Source organism: Lepidochelys kempii, chromosome 10 (assembly GCF_965140285.1).
Source record: "Lepidochelys kempii isolate rLepKem1 chromosome 10, rLepKem1.hap1, whole genome shotgun sequence".
NCBI classification, from domain to species: domain Eukaryota; kingdom Metazoa; phylum Chordata; order Testudines; family Cheloniidae; genus Lepidochelys; species Lepidochelys kempii.
The window spans coordinates 16,336,292-16,359,345 of record NC_136389.1 but is presented as its reverse complement, the minus strand read 5'-3'; the positions used below and the strand labels follow the sequence as shown (position 1 = coordinate 16,359,345).

The window sequence follows — 23,054 nt, the reverse complement described above, 5'->3', positions numbered from 1 at the left end:
ATTTCTAAATAAAATAAAAATGAGGAGGAGACAAGTCCTTTGACAACAGCAGCGCTCGTTCCTCTTGCAATACAGTATGTCTACACTGCAACACCTGCAGCTGGCCCATGCCAGCTGACTCAGGCTTGCATGGCTCTGGCCTCAAGGCTGTTTCATTGGCAGTGTAAACGTTCCAGGGCTCAGTTTGCAACCGAAGCTCTGGGACCCTCCCACCTTGCAGGTTTCTAAAGCCTGCGCTCCAACCTGAGCCTGCACATCTACACCAGGGTTACGAATGGATGCTTTGGCTGGCAAGTCAACCACAACACCTGGTGCTTGGATCCTGGCTCACACTCCAGTCAGAGATGTCATTTGGTTGGGCCTTTTTTCCTTAGACAGGGCAGGGTTGTGGTCATTTCATCTCACTGTGCTGATTTGTTGCAGTTGATTTCAAGAGCTAATGAAAAGCCAAGAAAGTGAGAGATATTATAGGAGAAAATAAGGGAGCAGAAAGTAACACAAAGGGAAGGGAAACCGAACAGGATATTTTATGCACCCCTGCAGTGCAGGTAATTAGGTATCTCCACTGATGGGCTGAGGACTGGGTTCCGGAATCTCAGATGAGAAACAAAGTTCCTAAAACAAGAACAAGGCCTGCTGGCCTTCCTTTCATGAAGAAAGTCTTCTGATCTGGTGTGCTCTTTCTGTCCTGGGATTGGGGAAGATGTGAAGTACTGAGATGGGTAGAGATGAGAGTGTGGACATAATCCCTGTCCCAGAAAGCACACAATCTAGATTTGACATGACAATAAGTGAGGGTCAAGCAGAACTGATGAAAAGAGAGGGAGAGGGAAGGACAAGGCTGACCAGGAAAAGCTCACATGGTGACTTTGATGTACACCTTGAGTTAACAGTATATTATTCCCCCCACACACACACACACACACACACTTCATTTCTTGTAGGTAAGAAGGCATATTTGAGTTTTGGGGAGGTATTTTTGTTAAAGAAAGTTAATGTTCACAGACAGTAACTGCTTAACCTGTGTCTGACTTTGAGGAGAGGCTTCCAAAATACCTACAGGGATTAATTTACATTTTGGAATAATGACCTGCAAAAGTTCAGCTCAGGATAAGATACTGGCATATAGGAACATGCACACACCTACTTTTCGGTTGTGATCTTCCCTGTGTTACTGATGTAACCCCTCAAATGTAAGTTTTATAATGAGAGAGTGGTCCAAGCTACAATGTTCAAATTGGGATCCAAACTTCCCCAGAGTTCAAGAGCGCTCAAATCCAGGAGTTTGGTTTGGCCCATTCTAGAGAACTGGACCAACCACCAAGTACAGATGCGGTCTGAACTTCTCCAATGTTCTGGAGAGCTCCTATCCAGGGGTCTAGTTCAAATTCCTCTCTAGATATAATCAAAATATCTCAAAGAACCTACAACACCACTTCATAGAACCCCTTTACAGAGAAGGATATGAACAGTGCTGCTTGAATGTGGTAATAAGTTTATAATTGTGGGCCAAATTCAGAAGCCACATGTAAGTTAGACCAGTGGTTCTCAACCAGGGATCCGGGGCCCCCCGGGAGAGCAGGTTTTAGGGAGTCTGCAAAGCAGGGCTGGCATTAGACTTGCTGGGGCCCAGGGCTGAAAGCCGAAGCCCAGGGCTCTGAGCCCTGCCACTTGGGGATGAAGCCTGAGCAACTTAGCTTCGCGGGGACCCCCTATGGCATGAGGTCCCAGACAGTTGCCCTGCTTACTACCCTCTAGCACAAGTCCTAGCTTTTATATGCAGAAAAACAGTTGTGGCACAGGTGGGACATAGAGTTTTTATAGCATGTCGTGGGGGTGCTTCAGAAAGAAGAAGGTTGAGAACCCCTGAGTTCAACTCCCTTAAACTCAGATTGCCTCAGAGCTGCTTATGCCCACTCTGGCATTGTTTAAGGGAAGATAAGTTGACTTACATGCTGAAGAGCTGGAAGAAGGCGTAAGCATAGGTACTGGAAGTAGGGGTGCTGGGGTTGCTGCCGCACCCTCTGGCTTGAAGTGGTTTCCATTATATACAGGGTTTACAGTTTGGTTCAATGGCTCTGAGCACCCCCACTATAAAAATTGTTCCAGCTCCCTCTGTGTAAGTGGAGACTACTTTAACTTACACCTTTTTCTAGCTCCTCAGTATGTAAGTTATGCCAATTTACCCGTCTCTGAATGTGGCCCTCTCACTTCACATGCAGTACTAGGTTGAGCTGAAATCCAGCTTTACAAACTAAGTGTTGTTGTTTTTTTGTAACTCCTTCTCCAGTGCTCAGTATCTGGAATCCATTTCAGGCACTTCGTGTGTCCCTTTCCTGATAAGTCTGGGGAAGACTGAACTGGATCTTATGATTCTAGACTCGCACAAAAAGAATACAGTCCTACAGAAAGTACAGGAGTGTCTGGTAAGCGTGGTACTTTTCTTTTGGGTGGGGAAAAAGTGCAACAAAACAAAAGCCACTTCTGCAATTACCATAAATTGGGATGGTTTCTGCCTCACAAAGTAAAATAAGTGCTACTTTAACATTGCATAGGAAGTTCTGCTTTGTGGCTTTGTCAGATTTGTGTTTTCACTGTAACACAGTACTTGCAATTTCATATTGTGCTTGATCTTATAATCCATGGACTCTACAGAAATAACCATATTGAGACATGGCTGGGACACATGGTATGGCCAAACCATGTTACAGTATGGCTTGTTCCTGTCTATGGCCTTGTCTGTACTGGCATCTTTCAGGAAATCGCTCAGAGGTGCAGCTTTACCCGCGGTAGCAGTGGTGGTAGAGCTAGAGTAGACATGGCTTAGGGATGGTCCTCTAGACCTCAGAGTTAGACAATACAGTGGTATAGACACTAGCAGCTCGTCTAGGCTAGTGCTCCCATCGTTGCTAGCACTTAGGGAGCTGCATTGGTGTTAGCCATATGGTGGGAGACTTCTTGGAAATTCTCTGCATTAGATGCTAAGTGGATAGAAAATACGTGTTATAACCATGTTAGAGAACCATATCTCATAGGCTTTCTACCAGGGTTTAAACATTGTTATCTATAACAAGGTCTCATTATTTCCTTGTGCTCTTCCATTGGTTTGTATCCACCTGTTTTCTCTTGTCTTATACTTAGATTGCAAGCTGTTTGGTGCAGGGACTGTCTTTTTTTCTGTGTTTGTACAGTGCCTAGCACAATGGGGTCCTGGGCCATGCCTAGGGCTTTCTAGACCCTACCATAATACAAATAATTTTGAATAGTAATAATAACATAACGTTATTTTTTTTTTCATCCACATGGGTAGGAACAGGATATATGTTATAATAAGGCTAGGCCACAACTGTTCCATAACCACATTTACACATGCTTAGCTTTGTAGTGTAGTCAGGATCTTTCTGATTCACACATGAGTAAGGACTGCAGAATTGGGTCCGTGTCTACACATGCTGAAAAAAAGAGGCATTTATATTTAAGGAGTAAGCGAAATTGCCATTTAGAAATTCCAGTCGAGCCAAGCATTAGAGCTCCACTTTAGTCTTAGGACCAAGCTAGTGCAAAATATGTGTGATGATCTGGACCATCAAGCCCCATAGCAGACTGTAGATACTGGCTTAGCAGGCTGCCAGTTCGTTCAGAACAAAGGTCAGATGGCTGCGAAGGGCCAAAAATTCCTGCAACTCCCTGATTTTGCAGAGTTGTTTTCGGTACAGCTCAGGGGGATTATTGCTCATGCTTTTTTATGGGTTAAAGCTGTTTAGCTCAGCAAATAAAATTTAAAGCAAAATAAAGCCTATATTTCCTGCTTGTTCCTCTCTGTTGTAGCTAGTACTGTATTTCTTATAAGCATATCAGTATCTATTCAGCTGTGTTCTCTTCTAGACTGTATGAATTCTTATGTTCTCTGCTTCCCAATGATGTTTATTCTTCTCCGTCCAAGATGTAAACATTTCTTAAAAGCTATATTCAATCCCCCGCATGACCAAAGTGATTTCATGAGAAGCCATTGCCGCATGCATTGAGTTGGTGAGGACAGCATAGACCTGGAAAGTTTTTACACCAAGAAACACATCCTGTTTCTCTAACTTTTGCTGATCCTGAGCAGCTGTACCAGGCACAGGGCATTCCCGAGGAGAGGGAAATGGATGGTCTTTTCTCCCAGGCTGCAAAGTTGCATCAGTACTGTTCTGTGACTGCTGCTGTAAACCTTGAGGCTGTAACAGTCCTGCTGCTATTGCATCTGAGCTGGATGGGGGAAATTGGCTGGTTGATCCATATAGCAGCAGATGCTCATCCCATCACACAGTACTGCTCTGCACCATAAACCTCAATGCAATGGCATGCAGGGAAAGACCCTGCAGAGGAAGGCTCTTTGGCACCCAGGGTTTGTGCCCACCCATTCCTGCACAGACTCCAGGAAACCCTGCTACCTGGTCTCCACATGGCAGAGCTTCACCAGTTTTGCTGCATCGAAGGTGCTCAGTGGATATGGAGGAGGGGGCAGGATTTTGCTCTAATTGAGATCTGTGTGTGTTGTTTTGCTTGGTTCAGTATTTAAAGGACAACATTATACATAAAGATACAACAAAACATCTTAAACTTTGCCAGATGTCTGTTGTCATTTGTTAGTAATGGAAAAGAGTGCAAAGCAACCCTGAGAGAAGCCATAGATTAACCCAGTGGTTCTCAACCAGGGGCACGTGTATCCCTGGTGGTACACAGAGGTCTTCCAGGAGCTACATCGACTCATCTAGATCAGTGGTCACCAACTGGTCGATCGCAATCGACTGGTCGATCCTGGAGACTCTCCCACTCCATCGTGATCTCTGGCTGTTAGAAGTCCAGTGGTGCAGTCGGGCTGCCCCTAAGGCAGGCTCCCTGCCCGCCCTGGCCCCATGCCACTCCCAGAAGCAGCCAGCATGCCACCGCGGCCCCAGGGGAGGGGAGCCAGGGGTCTCCATATGCTGCTCCTGCCTGCAAGCATCACCCCTGCAGCTCCCATTGGCCGGGAACGGGGAACTGTGGCCAATGGGAGCTGTGGGGGTGGTGCCTGCAGAGAGGAGCAGCGCACAGAGCCACATGCTCCCCCAGGGGGCCGCAGGCCCCTTCTGGGAGTGGCGTGTGGCTGGGCCAGGCCAGGAAGGGAAACCTGCCTTTGCATCACTTCACTGCCAACCAGGAGCCGCCCAAGGTAAGTGCCACCCAGCGGGACCCTGCACCCCAACCCTGAGCCCTCTCCCGGAGCCAGCACCCCGTACCCCCTCCTGCCTCAGGCTCAGCCCAGAGCCCCCTCCTGCACCCAAACTCCCTCCCAGAGCTTGCACCCTGCACCCCTTCCTGCACCCCAACCCACTGCCCCTGGCTCAGCCTGGAGCCCCCTCCCACACTCCCAACCCCCTGCCCCAGCCCGGTGAAAGTGAGTGAGGGTGGGGGAGAGTGAGCGACAGAGACAGGGGGATGGAGTGAGCGGGGCAGGGCTTTGGGGAAGGGGCAGGGTAGATCCTGGGTTGCACTTAAATTCATAAAGTGATCTTGTGTGTAGACCACTGATCTAGATATTTGCCTATTTTTACAACAAGCTACATAAAAAGCACTAGCAAAGTCAGTACAAACTAAAATTTCACACAATGACTTGGTTATACTGTTCTATATACTATACACTGAAATGTAAGAACAATATTATATTCAATTTGATTATTTTTTTTAATTATATGATAAAAATGAGAGAGTAAGCAAATTTTCAGTAATAGTATGCTGTGAAACTTTTGTGTTTTTATGTCTGATTTTGTAAGCAAGTATTTTTTAAGTGAGGTGAAACTTGGGCGGAACACAAGACAAATCAGACTCCTGAAAGGCATACAGTAGTCTGGAAAAGTTGAGAGCCACTGGATTAACCCACCTGCGCATCTGCCATTGTTTTGTGAGCAAGCAGTTACTGAAACTCCCAGGCTGAACATACTGTGGTACTGTTGGGCTGTGCAGTACAATACCTGATATTAACTCTACCAGCGAGGTAAACACATCAACTGTGGCCTCTTTGTTTCAGAACGGTTCCATCAGTGATGAATACGATGTGGACATACTTGGAAATCTAATCTGCCATTTACCTCCGGCAATTATACGTGATGGAATATCCCTGCGGGCCATGGCAATAGCCCTTCACCAATTCAGATTCTGCCAACGGCTCAGCCATGAACAGAAGACTGAAATTAAATACAGATTTACTGAGTTATATGGGTAAGATATTAGACATGCAGTTTTGCTTTTGCTGGGGTTAATCCATATAAAAACTCGCTATTTGCTTTGTCCAAACCAACCTGCATTTAAAAAATCCTAACCCTATGTACTTGTCTGACCTTGCAAGGCCCTACACTCAATTGATGGCATTTCTCTGTTTGGCTGTAACATGATAACTTTTGAATGATGCATCAGTTCCAACATTTCAGAGATTGTTCTAGAAACCAATGGGCAGAACCCTACTCATTTTTGGGGGAAGTGGAAAATTGGAAGGGGGAAAATGGAAGAGAGGCCCTGCCTTCTGTTCATCAGAGCCCCAGCTTCAAGCACCTCTGGAATTGTGAGGATCACAATTGGTTGATGGCACCAGTTAATGTCTTCTTGCACAATATCCCTGCTCATCTCTGCTTATCCTCCCAATAGCGTTGAACATGTTGACACTGAATGACTTGCCTCCTGGACATAAAGAAGAGAAATAAGAAGGGTGGGAAAAGGAGGGGGGCACACAGAGCCCCAGGAATGGGAGGGGAGCACAGGGCTCCTGGCATGGATGGAATGGGGTTTCACACAGAGCCCCTGACATGGAGCGGGAGTGGGGGACAGACAGATTCCTTGGCAGGGAGAGAATGGAAGACCCTAGTATGGGAGGAAGGAGGGAATCAGAGTGCACAGAGTCAGCCTCTGGCATTGGGGGAGAAGGGGGAACCTTGGAATAGGAGGAGGAGAGAATGGGGGGGCATGCAGAGCTCCTGGTATGAGTGAGGGGTGGGGAGGCTGCAGCAAGTCCCTTATGCCAAATAGAAGGAAAAAGGGGATCAGGAGGGTAGCACACAGGAAGCTTGGGGCAGGGGAGTAGTGGGATGCAAGGGGAGCCCCAAGTGTGTGCAATCAGCACAGTTTAAAGAAGCAACAAAGTGTGAGCCCCACTAATGTTAATTCATAGCTGTCATACTAGAAGACTAATTTGAACCTAACTCATATATCAGTTATACAAAGAAAACTATCCCAAATCCCCACTTTACAGGAATACACAATTTCTCTCTTGTTGTCTCTCGTTCCCTTTAGAAGAATCTCATGTTTGAAGGCAGAGCCTGAAAACAAAGTCATTGCTCCTTAGTCATCACTTAGCTAAGCTGTGCTTGCAGTCTTTTCCCCTTACATTCAGTCACTTGAGTTGATTATTTTTTGTTGCTCCTCTTTGAATTTCCTCCAAGATGTCAGTATTTTTCTAGTAATGAAGTGCTTGGAACTTGAATATATTAAAGAAAGTATTAAAAATTACTTTATTTTTCAAATGTAAGTTGAATGTCAGTTTTACTGAACACTAGGGTTTTTTTTAGCTTTTGTAATGTATATGGGCCTGATGCTCAGAGGAGATGAGTACCCACAACTGCCACTGAAGTCAAAGGAAGTGGCAGGTGCTCATCATCTCTTAAAATCAGGCCTGTGTACCTTTAGGGGCCAATCCTGCAAATATTTAAGCATGTGAGTAAAGTTACTCAAGTAGTTAATTATTTGGAGGATTGGGTCCTTAGTGTAATTTCTGTGGGACAGGGAATGTGTCTATTTTTGTTTTATAAAGTTCTTAACTCAATTTTGGTGCTGTGTAATATGATAGACTGTTATAATGAAAAAGAACAGAGGTTTTAAAAGGAGAGAGACTCATCCTTCATCAGATATTATGGTAATAGGCATGCAATAAATACTAAGAGAGATGTATGAAGAGGGGGGAAAGCACTCTCTGATTAAGGAGGGAGAGACAGCTTTGTAGATTCACCATAAATCAAGGAATTCCAGGAAAATGTGATCGGATGTTAAAACCCAAAAAGTCACTTTGGTAAATAGGCATCTATCTTTGCGACTGTACACAGTATAAGATACACATGCAGATTTAGTACTATTATGAGTCAGGATGGTATTGCAGTCATTTGGTATTTTGTGTATAATTTTCCAAAAAAATTTCTCAGCACCCCAAAGAACTGGACGGCTCAAACAACACAGGATATTGGACCATTCGTAGCTCTTTTGTCAAAAGATGAATTAACTGTCCTTGCTGAAAAGGTATCTTCTTATTTTAATTTCTAGAAGATCATTTTAAAGCTTTGCTATAGTAAATGTTGTAATTCAATTTAAAATATGTGCATTCTAGTACTTAGTGGGTGTTTAATTCTACTTGCAAGGAACCTTGTAAATATTTTTGCCCAGTCCTGCATTCCTTACTCAGTCAAAACTCCTGGGATTTAGCACGTAATGTAAAGAGTTATCTGTATTTGTACATAGATAAGTGCACACTGTTATATAGGAAGAGATTATATGTTTATGGATCTGTACACAGCCTGTACACATTCATGCTTTCAAAGCTTCAGACAGTGCAGTGTTCCCTGCTCCCCCATCATGCTATCCAAATGTGAAGAGTCACCTTGCTTGGATTAAAACTCTTCCTAACTCATTATTAACAGTGGGCACATACTGTGAACTATATATAGTGTAGTATTAACCATGTCGGTCCCAGGATAGAAGAGAGACATGGTGGGTGAGGTAATATCTTTTATTGAACCAACTTCTGTTGGTGAGAGAAATTTTTCCTATAAAAGATATTACCTCACCCACCTTGTGAGTTATATAGGTAGATGACAAGTTTGAAATCAGCAAGAAGTGTTACTGAAAACTGCTAGCTTGTGGTTCATGCCGGTCATGGGACCATGTAACAGGAGCCTCCCGCAAATCATGCTCCCTCTATCTGCGAGGAGCCAATTTACAGTCCTTTCCCCTGAACACCTGTAACAAAAGACGAGGGTGCTGAGTTGTGGTTAACCCCTTGTTCGCTGGAGCCTAGGCAGTGCTCCTGCCCCTTGTCACATCCTAACTGCTTTGTTTCAAATGGGAGGGAGTTCTGAAAATGTCTTACTGCTTTTATCTCCCCTCTTTAAGTTCCCAAATACAATTTTACAAATAGCAAAGATGGCTTGGCCAGCGTCTCCACCTGAAGAGTTTCTATCTGCTATATTTGAACCTATTCGCAACTCCATTAATAGCATTAGAGCATCTGACCCCACAACTGGTGAGTATGTCACAGGTACCTGTCCAATGTCAATGTGTTGGATTGACAGTCATGACATTTTTGACTATGCTGCTGCAACCTGAATGGTCTCTTTGTTTTGCTTTGTTGTCAAATGCGTTTTGAGAGGCAGTGTGACAAAAAGCAAAATGCCAAGTATTTTAAAGAGGTTCAGTCTTTTAGAAACATTAGAGCAAAGACTTTCACCATTAACATGCTTATCTTTTTTAATGATCAACTAATGAAATGCTTTACTTCATTAAAAATACACTACTAAACAAGGGCTGAAACATATCTGGTTGCATACAGATTTTGCATTTTAGAATTATTTTGCTTGACTTGTAGTATAAGTGAAAGTTTAATGAATAGAAAGACAGCAGAGAGCCAAAATGTTGAGCCAAAAGATACTGTCCAGTTAACATACACTGATGTCTGATAAAGGATTAACTCAGCTGTTCTAAATGTGACATCAGTGTACTGTGGTCTGTCTAAACAGACTATATTGGTTGCTACAGGTTAAAATAAATTTTAGGAAAAACACAATTGTTTGCTTATCAGAAACTCTTGTGCCAAATGAAGTCTATCCCATGTATTTATTTCACATACTTTGATTATGTGTGAGTCTATAACTACATTGTAACCTCTGGCAATTTAAAAGATCACGTGCAATGACCTAGGGAGAATATTTAAACTATGTAGTCTAATGGACTGAAAGACATACCTGCTCCTGCTATGGGTAGATTTTCAAAGGCATACATGTGGATTAGGCACCCAATGTTTTCATTGTGAGTTGGATGCCTACCTGCCTTTTGCATCTTCGAAAGCTTCACCCTGGGTTCTTTGTTTAATATAGTATAGGCCCCTATCTTTCATGGAGCTCTGTGCTCGATACCTTTAGATCTGCATGGACCCCCACTCAAATCCAGTGGAGTGATTCCAGATTTATGATGGTGTATCTGAGATCAGAATTTGGCCCTTATCATACTATATTTATATACAAAGGAGGAACAATAAATGTAGTTTTGGAGTGATGTATTCTTGCCTCAGTACAGCAAAACAATAATAATACCTAGCTCTTATTTAGCACTTTTCATCTGTAGAGCTCAAAAAAAGTTTACAAGAGGTCAGTATCATTATCTCCATTTTACAGATGGGGAAACTGAGGCACAAAGCGGTTGAGTGGCTCGCCTGAGGTTACCCAGCAGGCCAGTAGCAGAGTCAGAAACAGAACCTAATGCAGAACCGAGTCCAGTGCTCTAGGGTACACTGCCTCCCCCCATCCACTCCACTGACTTCAGTGGAGTCACTCCAGATTTACACTGGCGTAACAAAGCAAAATCTGTTTTAGTTTAGGTAGTCTAAACACTACAGGTACCAAAACACTACTGTTTTGTGGTGTAGTGTGGATGAAATTGTGTAGTGTGGATGAAATTCACCCCTCCCTGCACAGGTAGTGATTTATGGCATAAAACGAGCTTAAAGTAACCCAGCGAGTGGCCACAAGTCTGCAGTGCAGCCTGCCTTTATGTCATTTAGAACATAGTTTTCAGGCTACTGGGTCACAGCACCTGTACTGAAGTATCTGTAGTGTTTTGGGATTACCTAAACTAGAAGATTGAGGGAAGATATGATTGCTGTCTATAAATACATCAGAGGGATAAATACCAGGGAGGGAGAGGAGTTAAGCGCCAGTGTGGACATAAGAACAAATGGCTATAAACTGGCCATCAACAAGTTTAGGCTCAAAATTAGTTGAAGGTTTTTAACCATCAGAGGAGTGAAGTTCTGGAACAGTCTTCCAAAGGGAGCAATGGAGGACAAAAAACCTAGCTGGCTTAAAGACTGAGCTTGATAAGTTTATGGAGTGGATGGTCTGATGGGACTGCTACGACTGCCAGTAGCAAATATCCCCAGCTGCTGGTGATAGGACACTAGATGGGGGAAAGCTCTGAGTTACTACAGAGAATTCTTTCCCAGGTGTCTGGCTGTTGGGTCTTGCCCACATGCTCAGGGTCTAACTGATCACTGTATTTGGGGCTGGGAAGGAATTTTCCCCGGGGTCAGATTGGCTGAGACCCTGGGGGGTTTTCGCCTTTCTCTGCAGCATGAGGCACAGGTCATTTGCAGGTTTAAACTAGTATAAATGGTGAATTCTCTGTAACTTGAAGTCTTTTAAACTATGATTTGAGGACTTCCATAACTCAGCCAGAGGTTAGGCGTCTATTACAGAAGTGGATGGGTGAGGTTCTGTGGCCTGCGAGGTTCAGGAGTTCAGACTAGATGATCACGATGGTCCCCCCTTCTGACCTTAAAGTCTATGAGTAACATGGATCTAGAAGCCACTCTGGCTCACCCCAGTGGCCCCCTCTGCATTCAGGGGCAACGAGCAGCCAATGCAGAACCCCCCAGTGCTGCCACGCTCCCCACCGAAGACCATCATGGTGCTCCAGTGCCGTGGAGGCCTTTCATTCTTCAACAAATATGAATAATTTGGCTGGGGGAGAGCCTTGAAGTGTAGAGTTTGTGCTGTCATCAGACACACACAAGAAAGAAAGACTGAATTAATTTTAATGAAGTTCTGCAACATAATCACACACAGTTTATAGAGAGCTCACGTAGCAAGTTTCAGCCAGAAGTGAAGTTTTATGGCTGTCATCAGGTCAGCTGCCTCACTAATGTACCCTTGTGGTCTGAGATTGTTCTGCAGGCACCTTGCGTCTGTTTCCCCCTTCAAGAGGATTCTTAAACACACACAAACTCCTATTAAATTCAGCACACTCCTTCCTGCGGCTGCATTTATTAACATAACATTTCAAAATAAAAGTTCTCCAATCCCCATCAAGCTTCTGCTCCAATCTTCCTGCTGGGTGCCTTGCTGGAGCCAGGGCCGGCTCTAGGGTTTTTGCCATCCCAAACTCCGAAAGCACAACTGCCCAAGCAAAAAAAAAAAGGGGGGACGGGGGCGTGGACAGAATGCTGCCCAAGCAACAAAAAAACCGGATGGCCGGAATGCCGCCCCTAGAATGGTGTCACCCCAAGCACGTGTTTGCTTTGCTGGTGCCTAGAGCCGGTCCTGGCTGGAGCCTTCTTGCTCCCAGCTACAACTGACTCTGCTTGTTTTTCTCTGAGCATCCCTCCTCTTGCAGATTCCTACTGCTCTTTAGAGGACTCAGGTGTGTCTACTTTGTAACTAGGGTTGGTTGGCCCCAGGCCTCTAGCCATTAACGGGGGAAGCCACCCTGTTACAGTGACTGACTTCTAAATCCCTGAAAAACAGGATTATTATGAAAACACCTTCAGGATTGCAGTGGTCTAATGTTGCTCCTCAAACTTCATGCTAATTGGCCCAGTGTTTGCCTTTCAAAATATCCAGTTGCGGATTTGTCATAACAACAGTCATGCTTAGGACTGTAGTTTTTTTTCAATCTCTATTTCTCAGTAATATTATTTAAAATAAAAGTGAGTGTCCTATGACATTTTTTACAGAGGGGAGAGCCGAGGCAAAGAGATTAAGTGATTTACCCCAGGTTTCACAGTGAAGCAACGGCAGTGCTGGGAATAAAAGCTAGGTCTCCTGGCTCAGCGTCATGAAATACTATTGTGTATGTTCAGATCTAAGCATTTTCACATATCTGCCCCATTCATGCTTGATCAGTGTGAAATCTGATTACAGCAACAACAAGAATGAATCAGCATCAAACACAGGAAATGCTGCCAGGATTGTAATGAATACTGCCATCTGCAAACTTGCCAGCAGAGCTGGTGTGTTACAAGAAATGAACTCCTTAAGGCTTTTTTTCCCAAGAACCAAAAACATTAGGTTTTCATGACAAGGGCATGGAACTGTATTGTCTCTGCGTGGGCAACATTTACATAAGAAAAACTGACCTTTTGCAGTGGAGGAAAGTGAAACAATCTAGCTTTACAAGAGGCCAGTTTCTATTATGGACAAAGGGAAAGCAGTAATGTCTCCTGGTACAGAAGTCAAACAGCTTTTCCGTTTGCCTACAGATTCATCCTTCTCAGGGTTCTACCCACTGCCGCAGTTTTATTTGATTCAAATAAATCTGTCCTCTGCTTCCTTTTAAAGTACAAAGTTATTTTGTACGTCCTTGCTTTAATTTGTTTAGCTCTGGAAGCTCAGCTCAGAGGCAGCATCTGTGGAGTTCTGCTTTTTACTGGTGATGGCCAAATCTGAAGACATTCAGAGATTGTTTGGTTTAGATAATGACTGAACAATCGTTTGCTAAATTAGGGACAGGAGAGTGGCTAATAAGAGACCATGTTAGGATGCTAGGCTCTCCCTTGCATCAGTATCAGGGATATTAAGCCTATAGAGCAGGGGTGGCCAACCTGAGCCTGAGAAGGGCCCAGAATTTACCAATGTACATTGTCAAAGAGCCACAGTAATACTTCAGCAGCCCCCCCATCAGCTCCGCCCTGCCCCTCCCGCTCCCAGTGCCTCCCACCCTCTGGCAGCCCTGCTGATCAGCGCCTCCCGCTTCCTCCCCGCACCTCCCGATCAGCTGTTTCGTGGCATGCAGGAGGTTCTGGGGCGGGGGGCCCCAGGAGAGGAGCAAGGGCGCATAGCAGGCTCGGGGAGGGGGCGGGGCGTGTGGCAGAGCCAGGGGTTGAGTAATGAGCCCCCCCCCCCCGGGCACATTGGAAAGTTGGCGCCTGTACAAGGAGCCGCATATTAACTTCTGAAAAGCCACATGTGGCTCCGGAGCCACAGGTTGGCCACCCCTGCTATAGAGACCTGAGTTTGTCAAAATGCACAATAAAAAAAGAAGCAGAATCTGCCCTTATATCAGATATTTAACCAATACAATTTGGCAGACCAAACATTTCTATTGTAAATAAGCATCCCTTTCTGCATTTTCCTAATTCTTGGCACTTTAACAACATGCTTGACATGAGTATTGCATTTCTCTCACATTTAAGTTCTGGAAACCAATCTACTTGCCTTGTTTAAATGTCAGGCAACGCTTACAGTCATACATCTCTGACCGTGCCTTTCAAACTGAAGAGGCCTGCTACTGTATGTAATAGCTAATGAGCTGGACTTCACCAAGTCTTGTTTGAACAAAGATAGGCAGGTTTATTCAGCTGAAATTTGTGTGTGAACAAAAGTACAATACAGCTATTGTACATAGTACAAAAGTGTGAACAAAAGTACATAGCTACAGCTATGTGGAAACTTAAACTGAGGCCAAACTAAGGAACTTAATTGAGTTCTGACTCAAGCAAGACTCCCACTGAGGTCAATGGAAGACTTTATCTCAGTATTTGACTCTTAATAATGTAGGGTGCCATTTTTTTGAGCAGTGCGTAGGACAGTTAGATGCTTTCTAGCTGCTGCATGCAAATTACATTTTATTAAGATACCTTTATATGGTAACAGTTTTAAAAAGTGTGTTTGCTCCTCCTTTCCTTTCCAGCATGTGCTGCCTTACAGGGTCAGAGCAAATGTTTACCTAAATTTAGGTAAACACTAATTTTGTAGCAAGAACATTAATTGCACTTGTACTTTTAAAAAATGCATTTTTATTTCATTGCAAAAATATTTTATGCTTAAGTTAACGTCAAGATTGTTCTGGCTCCAGTTAATACATAATACATCAACATCGTAACGAGAGAGCAAAAGTCTTTGCTGCTTTGCATTTTTGTTAGTTTTCTTCAAGGAAAGAAGTCGTCCTTTCAGTCTGTGTTTTGATTTCTTCCCAGACTGCACAGGAATCACAGCTCCCTCTTCAGATGAGATAATTAAATTAGCAGAAGCAAATGCCTTTTGGTCAGTTCAGGAACTGCAGTGCCTGGATACAGATACTTTTATCAAAAATGTGGAATTCCTTGGGACTGTGATGAGTTTCAACAGATCCCAGCTTATTGTCTTGAAGGAGAAAGCTAAGCAGGTAGCTATTATGTCTGTGAAAGAAACATAAATACATAATTTAATTTACTATTATTAAAATGTGCATTTCTAAAGCCACCATTGCTGTAATAATCTCTATTGCTGCAGTAATATCCATTGCTTATTGGGGAAATAATCTAAGATTAGTCATAAAATAATATGCTCCATTGTTTTAGAGCAGAGGTGGGCAAACTACGGCCTGTGGGCCACATCCGGCCCACGGGACCGTCCTGCCTGGCCTCTGAGATCCTGGCCCAGGAGGCTGTCCCCCCGCCACCGCACGGCGCAATGCTCTGGGTGGAAGGGCTGCAGACCCTGGCATGACCCGGTGCTCTATGCTGCGTGGCTGCCTGCCCTGGTGCAGCCGTGCTGCCCGCCACTGGTGTTCCAGGCCACACGGTAAGGGGGCAGGGAATGGGGGGGTGTTTGGATAGAGGGCTGGGGAGTTTGGGGGGTGGTCGGGGCAGGATAGGGACACTCTTTCAACAGATGTGTGACACTACCACCAAGGGTGGACACAGCCAGGGAATGCATGCTCCGGGGTTCCCTTTCAACAAGACCCCCCCCATCAGTGACTATTGCAACAGATGCCTCCCTGATAGGTTGGGGCGCCCACTTGTGTCACCACAATGTTCAAGGCAAGTGGTCTGCTACGGAAACCCGGCTACATATCCGTCTCCTGGAACTCCACATGGTACACAATGCTTGCCGACATTTCCTCCCACTCAGACGAGAAACCTCAATCTCTGTTCTCACCGACGATGTGGTGTGCATGTTTTACATCAATTGCCAAGGAGGAGCCAGGTCTCATTCGCTATGCGTAGTAGCCATGAATTTATGGAACTTCTGCGTCCATAACAATATAAACATCACAGCATCATACCTACCAGGGTGCTAAAACACTACAGCCGACAACCTCAGCAGGCACTTCTCACAGGAACACGAGTGGGAAATCCATGACCGTGTTCTCTACACAATATTCCAAAAATGGGGTCATCCAGTAATCGACCTTTTCACCTCAGCAACAAATCACTAATGTCCACTATTTTGCTACAGGGCAGGCCTGGCACTGGGATCGTTAGGGGATGCTTTCCTCATCCCGTGGAACGTGTCACTCATGTATGCCTTCCCGCCGATACCACTGATCGCACGGGTCATCCACAAGATACGACTCGACAGAGCATACATCATTCTCATTGTCTCCACATGGCCCAGACAGACTTGGTTTCCGTACCTCTTACGTCTGTGCTCCACAACCGCTGCCTTTCTGGACGGACCTTCTGTCCAGAACGAGGGCCTGACGCTCCATCCAGACCCAGCGAAACTCCATCTCAAAGCGTGGTTCCTCTCTGGCTCCAACTTGGGGAAAGTAAAACAGGTATTACTAAATAACCGTCCCCTCACCACTAGAAATACTTACTGCCACAAGTGGAGAAGATTCTCCCTTTGGTGTCACCAAAAACAGCTGGACGCGACCAAGGCGCCTCTCTCTATGATCCTAGACTACCTACTAGAACGGAAGGAAATGGGGTTAGCCATAAGCTCTATTAAAGTACCCCTGGCTGCCATCACAGCCCTCCACGAACAGATAGAAGGGGCTTCAATATTCACTCACCTGATTACACGGCACTTTCTAGCAGGTATACAGAACATGTACCCAGAAGTACACCAACCTGCATCACCATGGGATCTCAATCTTGTGCTCAAATGTCTCACAAGACCTCCCTTCGAACCTCTAGCAACCTGCTCGCTCCTTCATATGTCAATGAAGGTTGCGTTCCTAGTGGCAATCACGTCTGCCAGACGTTTCAGTGAAATAGGAGCATTGATAGCTGAATCACCATACACTGTATTTACCAAAGACAAAATCACGTTACGTCCTCACCCAAAATTCTTGCCCAAAGTGGCTACAAATTTTCGTATTAATCAAACCATACACTTACCTGCCTTCTATCCCAAGCCACATAACGACTCTCGAGAAGCAACGTTGCACATGCTAGATGTCAGACTGGCTGTAGCCTTTTACTTGGACAGAACTAAACCATTTCGCAAGTCACCAAGACTATTTGTCTCTACATCAGAGCACTCCAAGGGCTCTACAATATCGACCCAGAGACTCTCCAAATGGGTCTCTACCTGTATTCAGACTTGCTACCACCTGCATCACAAAGAACCCCCTGTGAGCATCAGATCCCACTCGAAGCGATCCATGGCGACATCGATTGCATTTTTGAACAATGTCCCCTTAATAGATATTTGTAGAGCTGCAACCTGGACATCAGAGCACACTTTTGCAAAGCATTATGCTATCACCCAAGGCCTTGTCTCAGACTCTGTCGTTGGCCTGACAGTGCTCTCATCACACACTTATACATAACTCCGAACCCCTACCACCTTTGGTGGGGTACTGTTCTACAAGCACCTAGAGTGGAGCACCCACAGGGACACCACTTGAAGAAGAAGAAGTTACTCACCTTGTGAAGTAATGATGGTTCTTCGAGATGTGTGTTCCTGTGGGTGCTGCACTACCCACCCTCCTCCCCTCTACTTCGGAGTTCACACAGCCAAGCTCTGCGGTAGAGAAGGAACAGAGGGGACGGTCGGGGAGCGCGTGCTACATGAGGTGCCAACGGCTGCACCAGACGACTCCGGTGCGTGCCCTTTCCCCGACCGAGTACTGCTGTGAGAAATCTCCAATCTCCGGCGCAGGGACGCACCGACACCTAGAGTGGAGCACCCACAGGGACACACATCTTGAAGAACCATCATTACAGCACAAGGCGAGTAACTTCTTCAGTTTTCCAAATAAATATTGGCATTAATACTGAGGGATGGGAGGACAGAAAAAAAAAGCAACAAAGAGAGACAAAAATGTTTACAAAACTATTATTATCTCTAATCCTAAAGAAATAAAACTTTTCTTTTTAGTTTACTATTGGTGACTTATGCTTGATATTAGGGGCTTCACTGTAAATTCCAAAACTCCTAGTTAGCATGGGGGGATGGGAATGCTTGGTACTCATGGGGGGCAGTGATGGGCAGGCGGTGTGGGGTGCTCTGTGTGGGAGGGAGTGCCCAGTATCTGTGGCGGGGGAAGTGGGTTAGGGGTGCCTGCTACTCACCACAATGTAGCAGTGACCAAGTCTTCCCTCCTTGCGAGCCTGTTGCTGCAGCAGTCAAGCAGTCTCAGCTGCCAGGACCCAGCTCGCTGTCCCTCTCCCTCCCTCCCTGTCCCTCTTACTGTGAAGCAGCAGCCACAAACTGTCCTCAAGCAGGTCAGAAGACTCTGTGAGAGGGAGACCAGGTCACCATCTCTCCTTCTAGAGCAGGGAGCCACATCTGGAGAGTTCCAGCACTTCCAAAATTCGGATGAAAATCAGTAAAATCAGAATAATGGCTTTTTTAAAACCCAGGAATTTGAGGAAAAAAGATTTAAAAACAAACAAACAAACAAAAAACCAAAGGGAAAATCATACCCGCTTATTCAACCAATTTATACTTATTAACCAGAAGTCATCTTGTGTGACAATGTAAGTATTTTTAGATCAACTGAGCGTCACCACCCTAGAAATATGAAGGGCTCAATTCTCTGCACTGTCCAACCTCTGCTTACACAGTGAAGAATGGGATTAGCAGACCACACAATCCAGCCCATAGAGTTTTATTTTGTTAATTATTACTTTAAAATCAGAAGTAGAGACAATGGAGCATGTAAGTGAGTGTTCGTTATGAACTAATAGATGCTGTATGTTAATTTATTTTAAAGGTTTGGGGTGCATTGCCGGGCTGGAAGAGTTACCATATCGTTTCCCTTGGACGTATTGCCCTAGCTCTGAGTGAGCGTGAAATAGAAGCACTGGATTTAAGTTCTGTTGACACCGTTGCGGCACTTAGTCAACAAACAGAATGGACTCTTGTCCAGGTAAATATTTTATTAAATTTACTGCTGGTGAAAAGGCATGGGATGAATGACCCTCCAAGACCTGAAATCACCTACAGAACAAATACAGCTCCCCATGCTGCCCTTCCAGTTTTTCTCAGCCAGGATCTCCAGTGCCACCTCTAAGGGTGAGAAGGTAGTTAAATGTTCATGCCTACTTGGTCCTAAGCCTCTCTGGTGAGAGGACCAAGGAGGGTGGCAATATGTACCAATTATGATAATGTTCACTATGCTTTGACCACTTGCCCATTAGGGATTAGAATGAGACCATCAACTCATTTCACCCAGGTCTCTGAATAGACACAAACTGGTAAAAACAATTAGTCCTTATTGACCAAGGCTGGATTCTGTATTGCTACTACCACCACCCTAAATTATTCCTGGGGGAATTTGGTGCCAATGCGCAATGCAGAATTTTGCAGAAATTGATGCGCGTGCAGAATTTCCTTTCCCCCACAGAAATGGGCTGCAGTGCTGCTAGCCACCACTAGGGGTTGATGGACCCGGCAGAACCCAGCTTGTACACAGAAGATGCTGCTGGGGAGAGGGGGAGGGAGCTAGAAGGTTCATGGCAGCTGCAATTCCCAGCATGCCCTGGCCCCTAAGGGAAGGAGAGGACAACACACAGGAAACTCCATACAAGCCTGGGACCAAGCATCAGGCTGTTTCCCCCTCTGGATCCCTGGGCTCGGGGGAGGGGATGGGGATGGCTGGGCTGGGGGCAGCCAAGGCTGTGCTCTGAGGGGGGGGAGGGGGTTTGGGTATCTGGGCAAGGAGGGGCCCTGCAGCTGGGCTCAGGGTGGAGGGGAGGAGGAAATGCGGCAGAGAAACAGGAACTGAGTTGTCATATGGGTTTCTTTAACTCTCTACTCCTGGGGGAATTTGTGTATCCGTATTGCTACGGACATACTTGCTGACAGGTATTTTGAAATAAATGAAACAGGTGTGATTATGTAGTGTTATTTTGACAAATAAAATGTGCAGAATTTTAAAATATTATGTGCAGAATTTTTAATTTTTTGGCACAGAATGCCCCCAGGAGTATTAAATACATCCAGACACTTGTACAGATGAGCTGTTATTTACAAATTATTCCATTCAGATGCTCGAGTACTCACTCTGTTCTCTCAGTATGCCTGAATAACTCCCATTAATGCCAGTAGGATTTACATAGTGAATAAAAGAAGATTAAAATCCTTTATTTGCATATGCAACTAGCAGCAAATTTCTGTCCATGTGGTCTTGCCATCACTTCTCTTCAGCGTATGACATTAGGTTGATGGTAGCTAGCACTGGCTCAGTGTCAGAAATCTATGTAACAGATGTTTATGCTGAAGAGGCACTATAAGGAAACAGAAGGAACTGGCGTGTTTTAACACAGTACTTCACTTTTGATATTTCCTGTTGTATTTTAATAAATGATACTGATTAAGCATAGGTTAGCATCTACATAAGACACTTAAACAGTACAGGAAGGCTCTAATTTTGCAATGCTTCATACTGACCATTTATGGAAGAGAAAAACTTATCTATGATTTAGCTCTTTTCAGTTAAGTTGAAATTGGGAAGTTTTGTTAGATCAGAGGTGGGCAAACTACAGCCTGCGGGCCACATCCAGCCCAAGGTACCGTCCTGCCTGGCCCTTGAGTTCCTGGCTGTGGAGACTAGCCCCCCGCAGCCTCAGCTCGCCGTGCCCCCAGCGCTCTGGGCAGCGGGGCTGCAAGCTCCTGCCCAGGCAGCGCGGCTACGGGAGCCACCGGTGTAGTATATTAAATTGCTCCCCTTAGGAATGTGCTGCTTACTTATGGCTGCCAGTCCTGGTGCTCTGAGCCGCATGGTAAGGGGGCGGGGAGCAGGGAGGTTGGATAAGGGGCAGGGGGTCCTGGGGGGCAGTCAGTGGACAAGGAGCAGGGGGTGGTTGGATAGGCATGGGAGTCCCAGGGGGCCTGTCAGGGGCAGGGGTGTGGATAGGCATCGGGGCAGTCAGGGGACAGGGAGCAGGAGAGTTGGATAGGGGGTAGGGTTCCAGGAGGCAGTTGTGGTGGGGGGGTCCTGGGAGGAGGCGGTCAGGGGACAAGGAGTGGGGGGGGGTTGGATGGGTTGGGGGTTCTGAGGGAGGCAGTCAGGGGGTGGGGGCCAGGCTGTTTGGGGAGGCACAGCCATCCCTACCCAGCCCTCCACAGTTTCGGAACCCTGATGTGACCCTCAGGCCAAAAAGTTTGCCCACCCCTGTGTTAGATGCTTCAATAGCTGATTATTCTGGTAAAGTGTTCATTTGTGGTCCAGTCATGGGAGGTGCCAAGTCTTTCGTAAGAGGTGCTATATGCCTTCAAGTCACATTGATTGTACTGGTAGGCAGTGGCGCTCAGCACTTCTCAGGAGGCACTGTGCCCATAAGTGGCACTGACGTTGCTCCCACTGAAGACCATGGCAAAATTCCCATTGACTTCAGCGGGAGTAGGCTCAGGCTCAGTTTAGTAAAATTACAGATCAGTTCGTAACAGCTGATATCAGTAGCAGCTTCCAGTTGTAGACCCCTATTTTACAGTTATAACTGTTCTTCATCTCATTGCCTCTGCAGGCTAAATCCATTTTACAAGGGTTTCTTGAACACTCTGGTCAGACAGTCTATGGGCTGAAAAGCTTTGATTTAGCAGGATTAGGAGCTAATCTGTGTGCTCTGAACACCACAGACATCAAGACCATAAAGGCTACAGAATTCAGGTAGAAATACTTTATTACCAAAATTAAATACAGTTTTATTTTTAAGTCTCTGCTAATGATATTAGTGGTGAAATTTGTCTCCCCTCAAGGATTTCCAGAAGCACTATGTCTAAAGAGCTCTTTTCCAACACTTCAAAAGCTTTTGGGCATTCTGTAATCTTTGGGAAGCTGTCAAACCATAGCCACTGAACTGTGCTCTGTTAACGTTTTCTCTGAGGCCACCTCCATTAACGAAAGCCATGTACCCAGAAAAATCTGCTTGAAGGGCCATTTGGAATAGGCAACTTTGCCACCTTCAGTGACCCTTTAAAATACTCCCAGATATTTAATTATAAATTTGTTCAGCCCTTAGGCTAGAAAACACCTGGATCAAGCAACTGATTTTCAGTGGAGCCTTGAGTGGCTGTTTAAGACAGATTCCACTGTGATCCACTGTAGCTATTGAAGTGAGAAACTCAAATTTGTTGCTTAAAGCATTGTAGATTTTTTTTTTTTTAAGGCTGACCGTTCTAACTTCTTTGCAATGTGTTCATCTATATTTGGGCCTGAAACTGTGTTTACAACTCTGTTGGCATAGATTAAGCATATTTCAAACATTTTAAATGTAGGGTGTAATGACAGTATGTCATGCTAACCCCATTGCCCTTTTGCAGTGCTGTGATTGCAAGAGTTGGCTTGTTGCCATGTAGCACTCCTGTTCTGGAAGAGTTTAAGAAGGTGGCAGAATCTGTATTTGGAATTGCTGCAGGGTGGAACAGTTCTATTATACATGAGATTGGTACCATAGCAGGTAATGAGACCAAGTTCTATCAGTGACATTTCTGAAACACCATCTTTAAAAGCATTACAGGACAGGTTCACCCCATATTGTGCTTCTCTGCACTGGCAGGGACAGGACAGGAGTCACCCCTCCGGGGAAAGACAGGCAGCATTTCCATTAACATCCTTCCCCCACCAAAGAAAAACACTGTTAGTCTCCACAGGGTGCTCTGACTTTCCACTGCTGGGGGACCTCTGCCAGAATCTGCACCAGCTTCTGCTGGGGCAGACTGGAGTGAATTTGGCATTGTACATACTTCAGAGAGCTAACCTGGCTAAGCAGGGCTGAGTCAAATTGAAATTTCAGGGCCACCCCTCTGGAGGGACTATTCTTCCTTTCACCGTTAAGTTCTTGATCT

General features: G+C 45.3%; 1 protein-coding gene and 1 long non-coding RNA gene across 2 annotated transcripts in view; one reads left to right on the top strand and one right to left on the bottom strand.

Annotated features, from left to right (window-relative positions):
• OTOA (otoancorin) overlaps positions 1 to 23,054 on the top strand; it is a 54,162-nt gene that overhangs the window by 19,227 nt on the left and 11,881 nt on the right. Inside the window, exons 18-25 of the mRNA XM_073362180.1 lie at positions 2,291 to 2,426; positions 6,050 to 6,240; positions 8,208 to 8,301; positions 9,172 to 9,301; positions 15,026 to 15,213; positions 18,979 to 19,134; positions 21,734 to 21,876; positions 22,530 to 22,666. Coding sequence (XP_073218281.1) covers positions 2,291 to 2,426; positions 6,050 to 6,240; positions 8,208 to 8,301; positions 9,172 to 9,301; positions 15,026 to 15,213; positions 18,979 to 19,134; positions 21,734 to 21,876; positions 22,530 to 22,666 — 1,175 coding nt within the window. The remainder of the gene's footprint in view (positions 1 to 2,290; positions 2,427 to 6,049; positions 6,241 to 8,207; positions 8,302 to 9,171; positions 9,302 to 15,025; positions 15,214 to 18,978; positions 19,135 to 21,733; positions 21,877 to 22,529; positions 22,667 to 23,054) is intronic.
• Positions 14,877 to 23,054, bottom strand: part of LOC144930910 (uncharacterized) — a 31,373-nt gene continuing 23,195 nt past the window's right edge. Inside the window, exons 2-3 of the long non-coding RNA XR_013636391.1 lie at positions 16,447 to 16,571; positions 14,877 to 15,226 (exon numbers count right to left, since the gene is read on the bottom strand). This is a non-coding gene — a long non-coding RNA (uncharacterized LOC144930910). The remainder of the gene's footprint in view (positions 15,227 to 16,446; positions 16,572 to 23,054) is intronic.